This window comes from Lissotriton helveticus, chromosome 3_1 (assembly GCF_964261635.1).
Source record: "Lissotriton helveticus chromosome 3_1, aLisHel1.1, whole genome shotgun sequence".
NCBI lineage: Eukaryota > Metazoa > Chordata > Amphibia > Caudata > Salamandridae > Lissotriton > Lissotriton helveticus.
Window position 1 is genome coordinate 61917452 of NC_136061.1, and position 12541 is coordinate 61929992.

Here is a 12541-nt window from a genome sequence, read left to right on the forward strand (position 1 = left end):
AGAAAATGCTAGTTCCTTGTCTTGTAACATGAAGTTAATTCTGTAGCTGGTGTGCATCACCCCCCTTTACAGGAATCTCCGCCATCCTCTTTGAAACGCGGCTGGGCTGCTTGGAGGAGCGGATCCCGCCTGAGACGCAGAAATTCATCGACTCCATCGGATACATGTTTAAAAACTCTGTGTTCGCCACAGTACTGCCCACCTGGACGCGGGGCGTTCTGCCCTTCTGGAACCGCTACCTTGAGGGCTGGGATACCATCTTCAACATTGGTAAGGTGTAATTGGCCAGCGTCATTCAAACTGCATTCAAAACCACCAATTACAGTGAGCCTACAACTGGTGCACTTATGCATCGCCTCAAGCGTTGGAAGCTCAAATTCATCAGCCTGAAAAATATAGATTTGTTGAAAGAGATACAGTTATAGATAGATAAAATCCTTCTTTCACCTCTTTTTTTTTCTTTTCCCCTCAGATAAAAATTCTTCACTTTCGTTGCAGGGAGAGTTTTCCATTTCAGACCCTAGATTAATCCCAGCCAGGCTGGGTAACTTTGTATAGAGAGAGAGTCTGCTGTTTCCAGACTCGTTTTGCCAGCACACACAAGTACATAGAGAGTGGGCTTTAGGTCAGCCACCTTCAGCTGCTTGCTTGCTTTGGTCACCCCCCCAATCAACAATTGCTTCTTTAAAGTTCCTTTCACATTTTGTATCGGCCATTGGAGTATTGTGCACTTATACATTTTGCAGTTGTAAGTGGAGAAAGAGTCTCACTTTACCACAGCATATCCTCTGTCCTCTGTGGAATAGCCTCTCACTACTAGCTCTAGGCTGCCTCCGGGTCGCCATGCGCTCTATAAATCCCATAGCATAGCAGTTGAACAGTGTGGCATCGAATGCTTTAGTTTCAAAGTACTTCACCCACAGGGTGGCATTTAGATTACAAGCTGCACGGCCTTGCCCACTCTTATTTTTCAAATACGTCATCTGCAATTGAAAGGAGGAAGAAAAGAGCTACCTTGGGATCCAGGGTATGCAGATAGATCCTGGCAAGGCATTTTTGTCTTGACAACGGTTTCTTTCTGGTCCTTCACAGTTTGCAGCAGCGTGAATCCAGTGTGCAAAAACAAAAGTAAAGTATGAGGGACGCACTTTCTTCTTTGTTAATGTTGTTTATCTGTACTTGTTTTTGGCACCTATATGTAGTACCACACCCCATTGAAAGCAGGAACCTAGGGAGACCGTGTCTGAGGGTGGAAACTTCCTCCTCTTGGGCATCTTCGTAAAGATTTTCCACTTCCAACAGTGAGAAAAGATTTCTTTTTGTAGGTAATTTGATCCTGGGAAGCTTAAACTGGCTTTGATATATCTGGGTTTAAAGAAACTCCCAAGTTTGTAGGTGTATTAACAACACTGTAGGATTTGGCCTTTTTGGCTAAAGTTCCCTAAACTTTTTGCTTTTACCCTAGACCATTTTCCTGACATAGATGCTTTGGATACTTTGCCACTGCAAGTGTTCCCTATGTAAAGTGTAATGGTTATTGGTTGGCCATGATTGGTATGTTTGCCTTACTAGTAAAGTCCCTTGTGATGTGCACTGTGTGTGCCAGGGCTAGTAATGCAAGGCGCGTGGAGAAGGGAACTCAGGCCTGCAGTGTAGGGCCTGCGCGCAGAATGCTACACTTGTCAGGCCTGACTTTCCCTTTTGCATACACATTGCACACCCCTGTGGTACGTCCCCGGTAATCCCCGGGCCGGGTGCAGTGTAGGTAAAAGGCAGGACATATCCTAAGGTATGTGTTATGTTCTGACAGTGAACACTCCATTTAGTTTTTCACTGCTGAAAGGCTATCCTGCCCATAGGACAGAATGGGGGAGGCTGGGTGTTGTGTTTGTTAGCCTAGTTTCCTGTAAGTTTATAATGGAGAGGTGAAGTTTAGTATGTATAAACTCACAGTGCCATAACACATCTTTCTGTGAAGGTTGTTTTGTCACTGAGTTCAGAAACCACTCTTTTAGAAAGTGGCTGAGCTTTGTGCTCTAGGTATTTCTGTGTATCTCTGCTGAAATGTGGATTGTCTGTCTGGATCTGAAAGGTGAGAGGAGTTGGGAGAGGTCTTGACCCAGGGAGGAGTTGAGATTGAGACTAAAAAGGCTTGGACCCATTCTGTGGTCAAGAGGAACCTCTGCTAAAGGAGGAGCAACTGAAGAGACTGCTGTGGAAAGACCAGTTCTTACTTCGTGATCTGGGGCTGGTCTGCAGTTAGCTGTTCTAACCAAGGGAGAGGCTGTTGGGACTGTGCTTAGAGATGCTGGGTCCCCCTACCTGAAGAAGACTGTGCTTTGTGCTGTGTCTTGTAACTCCAAGGGCCCGAGGTGAGCTGGCTCTCTGTTTGGAAATACAGGATCATAAAAGCTTCCGGAGAAGTCCCAAGAAACGCAGTGCGCGAGTGCTTTTGCAGCTTGAGACCTTCAGAAGTTGTGCCTTGTGATCGTGGGCACGAAGGAGTAAGCTGAGTCTCTGATGCGTAGAGTGTGTCGTGTTGCAGGCCAAGGCATTGGTGAGGAGCGCCTGGTCGTGGTGTGCACGGGGAGACGAAGTAAGACTCGGACGCGCAGAGTGCATGTCGTGGTGCAGGCCAGGGCGTTGGTGAGGAGCGCCTGGACATCATGTGCACCGAAAGAAGAAGTGAGTCTCGGACGCGCAGCGTGCATGTCGTGGTGCAGCCAGGGTGTCGGTGAGGAGCGCCTGGTCATCGTGTGCACCGGGAGAAGAGGTGAGACTCGGACACTCGGAGTGCATATTGTGGTGCAGCCAGGGTGTTAGTGAGGAGTGCCTGGACATCGTGTGCACCGGGAGAAGAGAAGAGACTCGGACGCGCAGGGTGCGTGTTGAGGTGCAAGCAAAGGCGCTGGTGAAGAGCATCGGGTCATTGTGATCACCAGAGAAGAGGCGAGTCTCGGACGCGCAGTGTGAGTGTCGAGGTGCAACCTGAGGCACTAATGAGGAGTGCCTGGGTAAGGTGTGCACCGAATTTGAAGTAAAGTCTCCATAGTGCTGAGGGCGGGGTCTCGGTGTTCACCGAGACCGCCGGAAGGAGGGCCAAGTCATTGGGCCCTCGGAGGAAAACAGTAGCGGACTAGCAGCCCCGGAGGAGCTGAGCCGCCGGCCCGAGCTCGACACACCCTGTGATGGAGTTCTGGATCAAGTCCCAAGTTGCGTGGAGAGTGGGTTGCGCCCCCCAGGTAACGTGGATCACCACCTGGGGTGGGGTGCGGGCCCAGAGGGATACTCTCTTGACCTCTCGCTTCTGTCAGCTGCGCAAGCCTGTTGCTTCGGCTCGGATTTCAACCCGTGCTGACCCAAAGAGGGCCAGTACTGGGGCTGGAGTGGAAAGCAGTACTTTTGTGTCATCATTGATCCATTTTGGGGGCACTATAAAGGAGCACCTAAACTGTCGTATTACACTTTGTGTTATTGCTGCTTAGGAACTATCGAACTGTTGTATGACGTCTGACCTCCTTTGTGCCTGACGAACTACATGCTTGGTGCGCTACGCACCGCGTTATTTTTCCCTTGCAGATTACTTGATTGTAACGTGGTGCATTGCATTAATTCTTCATTGCACAATATCTGATTATAACGTGGCGCAGTGCATTATTTCTTCATTGCACAGTACAGGATTGTAGCGTGAGGCATTGCTTTGTTTCTTGCTGGTACAGAGCATGCTGGTATATATACGCATTTCATTATTCCTTCTATTGCAAAGTACATGACTGTGGCACTACGTATTGCATTGTTTCTTTGTTGCACAGTACAAGAGAATATCGTTACGCATTGCAGTATTTGTTTTCTTTTGCAACGTGTGTGATTCTAGCAATACGACTGGCCTAACTTTTTGGAAACGGTTAGAAGTGAGCTTAACTGTTGGTTAGAAGCGGTGGTTGGGATTAGAACCCACCAACCAACCGGAAAGAATACAACCCATTCTTGTATGTTGATTTTGTATTGCGTGGTCACATCGTATAACCTCTTATACAAAGTTTATACTCATTTTACAAAAACTTGTGTGGAGTATTTTTGTGGTGACATCATAGGGTTACTGTGAGCGTGGTTGCACATACTGTACACTCGTGCCTTGGAGATAAGCCGGGCTGTTCATGCTAAGCTACTAAGGGGGCGAGCAGGGCGATCTCAGACGGTGTCCTTACTTAGCCTTACGTTGGAGCGAGGGGTTGAGGACTCCTGCCTCCAGCATTTGGTGGTGGGGGTAAGCGATAAGAACCCCCACTTCCAACAAATACAATGATCACCCACTGTATTATTATAATTCAGAATAGTTTGTATTTTAGTTTCATTAAGTCCGTACCCCCGAGATGTCACCGACCTTTTTAGCTTCAGTCTCTTTTATACAAGTTGCAGTCATTGCTGTTTTCATTGATATCACCCACATAATCCGACAGCTGAAATTGAATACCATTCACCCATTGTTAATTGGCTTCTAAGTTTGTTGAGTATAATAGGTTCCAAATACAGTGCAAATAGTAATGAAGAAATAGGACAATCCGTACGCGTACCCCGGTTTATAAAAGTATATACTGAAATCTGTCCCATAACAATAACCAGGGCTATTGGTTAGTAATGTAACACTCGTGCGTCGGGTGCTCTTACCATTGAATATCATTTTGTTCATAACTGTCCATAGAAAACGACATGAGACGGGAACAAATGCCTTTTATGCATTCAGTAGTACCATAGCAGCCCGTTTGGATAAGACTTTATTTAGCAGCCTCAAACAGGGAGCTACCATTATTTATATGAGTGTTAGTATCCCAGCCAGGTATGAAACTGTGTTGCTGTGACAAACTAACTGATCTGATTATGTTTGAGTAAATTGTGGAATAAGAATTGATAAAGTGGGATTGCTGGATATGGACACAATCCTCCGCCGGTTTATCTTTTTTCAAGAATGCTGCAATACAGATATTATACCAAGCTCTTGATTTTTCCATACCTGTCTCAATGGTCTTAATAACTTGTAAGAACAGTGACTTCGAAAATGTTGTGTTCTGTTTTGTTATGTTATGCAGATTTGTAGAGCACACTCACCCAGGAGAGTATCCTGTTGCTGAGCAGGTGGGAGTCTAGCCAAAGATAGACCTTGTGGGACTACTTGAAAGCGAAGTCTTGTTTTTTGTGGAATTCAAGAAGTGAGGAGAGGAAAAGACAGTATACAAAATTAGAGGGTGCCCCAAACTGTGGGACAAGAAGTGGGGGCATTGGAATGCTTACCGAGGGGACATATGTGACTCTCCTACAGCTGAACTGGCTATGTCCCTTATCGGACCTACGGGTGGGAATATACGGTAGATAACGACTGGTTTGATCTATATTTTAACCTAGCGCTATACTGCAGTACTCATGACTGCTTTTTGACTCCGCTTTTATTGTTTGTTCACCTGTTCATTTTTATAAAAGAAAACAGACCATCACTCCTGTCTTACAATGATATTGTAGTTTTGTGTGTGCCTTACTGCAATATGCCGCCGGACCCCAGGGTTGTCGGCTAAACGGCTGTGTTTATTTATCATCAATGTGCAGACTGCTGCCGGCCCCTGGGATGTAGGCGTATAACTGTGTCTTTTAAAACTGCATAATAAAGGTCTTAAAAAAAAAAAAAGAAGTGAGGAGAAAGCTCTTATTTGCAGCAGCAGGTTGTTCCACTCTTTAGGAGTGATCACGAGAAGGCTTGGTCGCCCGATTTTTTTCTGAATGTATGGGATGTGTGCATGTAGAAGTCCGGAGCAGTGGTGGTTTCTGGAAGGTTTATGAAAGCAGATGCAATTCTTGAGGTATGTTGGGCCAGTGTTATGCAGTGCATTGAAAGTGTGGGTGAGGAATCTGAATTGTGCTAGTTTGTATATAGGAGGCCAGTGGAGCACCTTCAGGTGTGATGTGAGTTTGACATGGGAGGCTGACCGTGATTCTGGCCCCTGAGTTCTGAATGGTCTGCAGCCTCCTGGTTAGTTTTTTGCTGTTCCCGGAATTGCAGGTGTTCCAGTAGTCCAGCTTGGTTGTGACGAAGGCTTGCACAGTTTACCCGGGTGCTCATTGGGAGCACTTTGAAAACTTTTCCCCTAATAACTCTTGTAGAATTCAACGAGCATAACATCCTCACCCGTAGCCTTTAAATAGTAAGAGATTCAATAGCTTTATTACCCTTCTCAATTGTAATATCCATTTTTAAACGTATTCAATGATCTTACCTGAGTCGAGTCAGCTGTATTTGAGATATGAATTGATTACATCTTCTTCAGAGCTAGTTAAGTCACCAGTATATGATTCTTGATAGAATTGTTGAAGTTTCCGTATTATGTCTCTAATATGTGTGTAGCCATTTTCTCTCTGAGGCTGCAACTGATTTGTGCACGCATAGCATCTATTTACAAAAATAATCCCATCACTTCCTGTATTTGATATCTAACTGTTTCTGTCTGTGCAATGTCAGGTTTTCTTAAAGTGATCTTTGTCGCCTGATTCTCAGTATATTTCTTTTTTCTTCTATACAGAATAATTGTATATGATACCCCATTATATTGTGAGTTTCCATTAGCCTTAGATTAATATTTTCCCGCAAAATGTGTTAAACTCAGCAATGTGTCTAATTTTTTTTTAAAAGAGGTGAAAAACGACTAGTAGTAACGTTACACTTGTAAATTCTGTTTTGAGAATCACCTTCCCCATATTTGAAAGGTTGGAAACATGTAAGTCTACACCTATGTGTAAATCTTCTCTCAGAAATGGTGAATAGCAAAAGAGTGGCGTCACACCTAGTTATAGGAGTAAGTAAAATAGGGGCTGAACATGAGATTGTTCACACAACAGCTTCTGCCCATATGTTACAGGTTTGCATCTCAAAAAGAAATATAAAGAAGAGATGCTGTCTCAACTAAGTTCTGCTGGTGCTTCCATTTTGGAGGAGGGCTCAAGACAATCAGCTACAAGAGCAGAAAAAGCAAGGAGCGAGCATTAATGATCATGTTTATGGTTGAATGTGCCAACAAATCTGTCTTTTTCTAATCCTTTGACAGTGAATTGGAAACAAATTCTAGTCCTTCGTGGAATGAACGTTCTTCTTGTTAATGATATTGCTGACGGTTGTTCTCTTGTGTTGTACACAGGGAAGAAACTCATTGACAAGAAGATGAAACTGATCCAGGAGCGCCTGGCGCAGGGCACCGAGGTGGAAGGCGAGTACCTGACTTATCTGGTTTCCAGTGGAAAGCTGACACTAGAGGAGGTGACCGGAAGCATGGCCGAGCTGCTGTTGGCCGGAGTAGACACTGTACGTAATGCCTAATGTCGGTCTTGCATCCCAAGCGAGGGATCAAGCCTGTTCGCTTGTAGTCATCTGGTAGTGTAGAGGGAAAAGTCTTCCATAACAGTACTGAGCGGATTGGGATGGTGCAGACTTTTAACACTGTAGCTCTGGGAATTGTCTCTGCATCTACTTTCACCTCTGCTCACACAACAGATTGATTGCAACTTGTGGACAGTGGGGTGCAAGTTCCTCATACCTTCCAGCATCTCACTCCCCTTGCTGATCTCTTGGTCAGATGCCTGCACCTCTCCTCTCTCCGGGCAGTCCAGGCTCCTCATTATTCGTGTTCAGGACCCAGCAGCAGACCTTCTCCCAAACTCTAGGTCTTCTTATCAGGGGAGTGTAGACACAAAGAGGGCCTCGGTGAGGCTTCTCTGTGCTGTGCTTCTCTGTGCTGGGGCTGTGAGGGTCTCTTCTCAAAGTCCAGAAGAATTCCTGGCTCAAAAGCCAATATTTATCACACTTGCAGAAATCCAGACCCAAGCAAAGTGCCAGCTTATTTGACAGTTTTAAGCACTGCTGAAATAGTTGCGGGACAGTGGGGAATAATTACTATAAACTGGGAGGAATATAGTGAAATGTAGTGAAATTTAAGGAGGGGTTTGGGAGGAGTTGCTTATACAAGACACACACCCACAAACAGTAACACAATTAAAAATCACAAAATACCTGCTAATGTAACAACAGCCCTAAAGGTGTCAAAACATTCGCAACTGTACTCCAGCACAGCCGTCTAGTAATTATGCACAGCACATGATCAACCACTGATACTGCAACAATGGAGGCAAGGAATTAAAGTAGCTTCCTATAAGATCTAATGGTAAACGTTGTTGTTATTTAATAATGCAAATAATTAAAAAACTTTTTTAATTATTTAAAAAAGTTTTAAAATTAACTATATATATTACATTTACCAAGTTATAACTGCATTTACTAAATATCCAATAAAAACAAAAATATTAGTGGTGATGAGTAAAATATTTAAACTATTGTTTAAAAAGTGTGAATTATAAATTCAATTAAATATTTTAAGTAATGTTATTACTAAATGCACATTTCACCTTTAATTTGATCTGCTAATATGCTGTAAAATGTCCTTTTATTATTTCCAGGTTAATAATAAATACTTCAAAATATTTTTGATTTATATTATGCAATAATTGTTCTTTTTTTCATAGTAAATATATTAAAAGGTCCCAATACTTTCCCATAAGAGGAGCTCCACCCAGGTGGCTAGAATCTCCACCAAGAGGTGAAAAACTAATAGTAGTAACTTTACAGTTCTAAATTATGTTGTAGGAGACTCCACCCCCTCGTTTGAGGGGTTAGAGACATGCAAGTCTACATCTAGGTGTATATCTCGAATATGCTACCTTACTACGCATTCTTTTTCCCCGGAGGCAATTACAACGCGGTCGTTACAACGACCGCGTTGTAACAACGCATTCCATTAAGTCGCAAGTCGTAACAACGACTTGCTCTAGCGGGCGGCGCTGGATGTTGGAAAGGTATAATTTACTATTCCAACTCCAGCCTGTGCTCCAGTAGGGAAGGTGTTGGATTTTTAAATCCAACACCTTCTGACCCCTCCGCAAATCATTGTTCTGACTTGCGGATTAATGGTATGCGTTGTTACAATGCAGTCGTTGTAACGACCGCGTTGTAATTGCCTGCGGGAAAAAGGATTTGTGGTAAACGATGTTTACCGTAGATTTTTCACTCGAAAATGGTGCATAGCAAAAAAAGTGGAGTTACAGCTAGGTATAGGAGCAAATATGCATGTGAGTAAACCCACATGTGTATATTTACCCTTGTGAATTGGGCCAGAGCAGTTGTACTGAGCCATGTTTCCACTGATGCTCTGTGATGCCCCTAACAAGACAGGAAAAGGGAAATGGTGGGTTTCATGTAGAGAAGGGAAGTCTGGTCTAACAAGGGAGAGGAAGGGTGATTCTCCGCCAGCTAACAGACCACTCCGGCTGGTGACTGGAGACCCAAGGAACCAAGGACATGTCGGCCATCATTCACCAAGAAGGCAGCAGGGGTGATAGAGGATACCAGCTCAGGTCCTGCCCCTTGGGGAGCTAATGCACCTTAAACCAGAATCAGCTGCTCTCTTTAGTTTCTCCAGCTTGACCTAGACTCTCCCAGGCTTCCACTTGCAACTCTTTCTTTCTTTTACCTTTTGTATTCTTATATCTACTACTAGCTTCCTGAGCAGACACAAGGTCCCTAGGTTTCAAATTTAATTGTTTTATAAGGTCGCGCCTGGGAGCATGGGTGGTGAAACGAACCTCGGTTTTCCCTCCTTTTGCCCTTAGACCTCACAGTCCATATTTGGCTCATTGAATTAGTTTTGGAGATGTGAGCCTCCAATGGCTTCTCATGATTACTTTCTAAAGCCAGACCTGTCATAAAAGACCCCATGATCCTGGCTTCCAGCTTGTTTAAAAAACTAAAGGGATCAACACCAACCCATTTCATTTTTATGCCAATCAAACAAACAAGGGTTACTTTAACAATTGGACCAGTTCCAGGGACTAAATATAAGTTAACCTGACTAGATTATGATCACTGATGCAGGTTACTCCCACCTGTAACTCCTTTGGAGTCATTCTATCACTCTCTGAAATAAGAAAGTGGTCGGTGTTACTGTTGCCACAACTCCCCATAAAGAGGGATACCAAAGTTTACTATGTCTAGATTATTTTTCAGCAAAAGGGCGTTCAATGCTGAGCAAATTGCACAGTGTTTGAAATGACCCATGTCGTTCCGCCTAATGTCCATAAAACCACACGCCTGTTTAGACGCAATGTAATATTAAAATCAGAATACTCCATATGGAGTAAGAAAATAGCACAGGAATAAAAACATGTGTGCTTGCATTAAAACAAAACACAGAAATTCAAAAACAGGGTGCGAAATTGCTTGATTAGTGGCTTTCCTACACCGGTTGCGCCATTTGATTCCAAACTTGGCAGTTACTTGGAGTGGGATGATGGGGGTTGTGTAAGGGGCTCTGAGACGGGTACAGTGTGCCGCCTAAATCTACCATAATATAGCATGGGGACTGCTAGCACTGGTGAACCACAAACTTGAAAATAGGGATCATTGTGACTGTGATTGTTGAACTTTATTGAAAGATGCATATTTTGACTGGTAGAGTAGCATTTAGAGGGACTAGGCCAGGACTAGACCTACCAGGTACTGGGCATTGGCCCAGCAGGCTGGAGAGGTGAGGCTTCTTTTGGTGCCAGTGAGGCCACTGCTGTACTAATCCCCCTCCCCCACCCCTACCAGGCCTCCACTTGTGCGTGTCTGTGTCTCTCCCTCTCACTGGTTCTGGACAGGATCTGTTCCAGCATGCATGAGCTCCTGGGTGGGTGAAGGGAGTAGTGATGCTCTTGTATGACACCCCTTCATTCAAGGGGGGCCTGGTGGTAGGGCTGCCACATACTGCGGCTGGGCCTTCATGATACCGCCCACGCAGAAACACATCTTGGCAGCACCAGCAGTGAGCACCCTCACTTCCTGATTTGGAGGGCGAGGAGAGCTACCATTGGCTGGAGCATAGGGCTCTGTGCAAGCAGCGACTGATGTCTGCTGCCCACTGACTACACTTGCTGCCGCTCTTTTAAACCAGTTGTAAAAATACATTGTTATACAGTGTGTGCCCTCATAGCGCCTTCCCTGAAGTATTTTTAAAGCTCCGTGACCTTCTTAGACATGGTGTGATGCATTCACAGAAAAATCTGCAACAAAAAAGCGACATCACTAGCTTTTCAAAGACACTTGTATGTGCGCACATTTTAATGTGGGCAGTGTGTGGCAATAGCGACTATAAGGGCAAACATGCACAAAGCCCAAGGTGAATGAAAGAAAAATGAGTGCAGCAGCAGGTAATCACCAGGTGGAGCGGAGCAGAGATGTTTGGTGGGTGTTTAGGAGAGCCGGTGGTTTAGTTATGCAGGTCCAGTGTTGTGAAGGGCTTTGTAGGCATGTGTGAGGAGTTTGAATGTGATTCCATTGTAGATCTGGAGCCAGTGAAGGTCTGTCTGGTCACCTTTTATGTGGCTGCGGCGGGGGATGTCCAGGATAAGTCTGGCTGAGGCGTTCTGGATGTGCTGCAGTTTCCTTTGTTGTTTTTGGGTGGCGATGGCATTGAGTGCATTGTCATAGTCTATCTTGCTGCTTAGAAGCACCTGGGTGACAGTTCTCCTGGATTCAGTGGGGATCCACTTGAAGATCTTCCGTAGCATGCGGAGCGTGTGGAAGCAGGAGGATGAGGCAGTGTTGGTTTGGGGGTTCATTGAGAACGAGGAGTCGAGGATGATGCTGCGGTTATGTGTGTGGTCGGTGGGTGTGGGGGAGTTCTGAGCGCTGCAGGCTATCAGGAGTCGTCCCAGGTAGAGTTGTTGTACCCAGGAGGAGGACTTTGGTTTTGTTGATATTGAGTTTTTGAGTTTAAGACCGCTCTCCTTCATCCAGGTGGCTACTGCCTTAATCCATTGTGAAAGTTGCTCTTAGTGGCTGTGGGTTCGTCAGTGAGGGAGAGAATCAGCTAGGTGTCACCGGCGTACAGGGGGATCTCTAAGCCTTCAGAACAACCCAACGAAAGCAGAAAGGTTTTCTGAGTGGGTGCCAGGTTTGTGCAATCTGCCAGGTAAATTTTCTTTTTTTTTTAAGAATACACTGCCAAAGTGGGAGTTTGTTCTGGAAAAACAAAAAACAATAGTCCGGGAGCTTACTGATTATTTGTTTGTGCGTCGGGCCTACCCAGCATTGCCAAGCCTCAAATGGCAATGGAGGTCAGGAAATTCGAGTGACTGTTGTCAGCCCACCTTACGTAGGGCAGGGCGATCTTCTCTGTGGCAGAAGAACCATCAGGTCAAAGGATTCTGATGGCAGAGCCCGCTGAGGCCCAGTTGTCGCAAGCCATGCAGTTCCCCACTTGTAAACGAGGAAAGGAACTGTGAGTTTGGTGAGGTGGGATCACTGCTGATATATGGCGGACATCTCGTTCCACCAAATTCTCTGTTACTCTTTCTTTTGAATGTTATTGATAGTTAAAAAGAACTATAGGTAGGTCCCCAGCACTGGAAGATAAGATCCATTTCAGAATTGCAATCCATCTACCTGATAAATTTACATAAAAAGAATCAA

General features: G+C 44.9%; 1 protein-coding gene across 1 annotated transcript in view; it reads left to right on the top strand.

The window, feature by feature from the left end:
- The window catches only part of LOC144822105 (sterol 26-hydroxylase, mitochondrial-like), a 96426-nt gene that overhangs the window by 52648 nt on the left and 31237 nt on the right, over positions 1-12541 (top strand). The window contains exons 4-5 of the mRNA XM_078679230.1: positions 73-270; positions 7179-7342. Coding sequence (XP_078535356.1) covers positions 73-270; positions 7179-7342 — 362 coding nt within the window. The remainder of the gene's footprint in view (positions 1-72; positions 271-7178; positions 7343-12541) is intronic.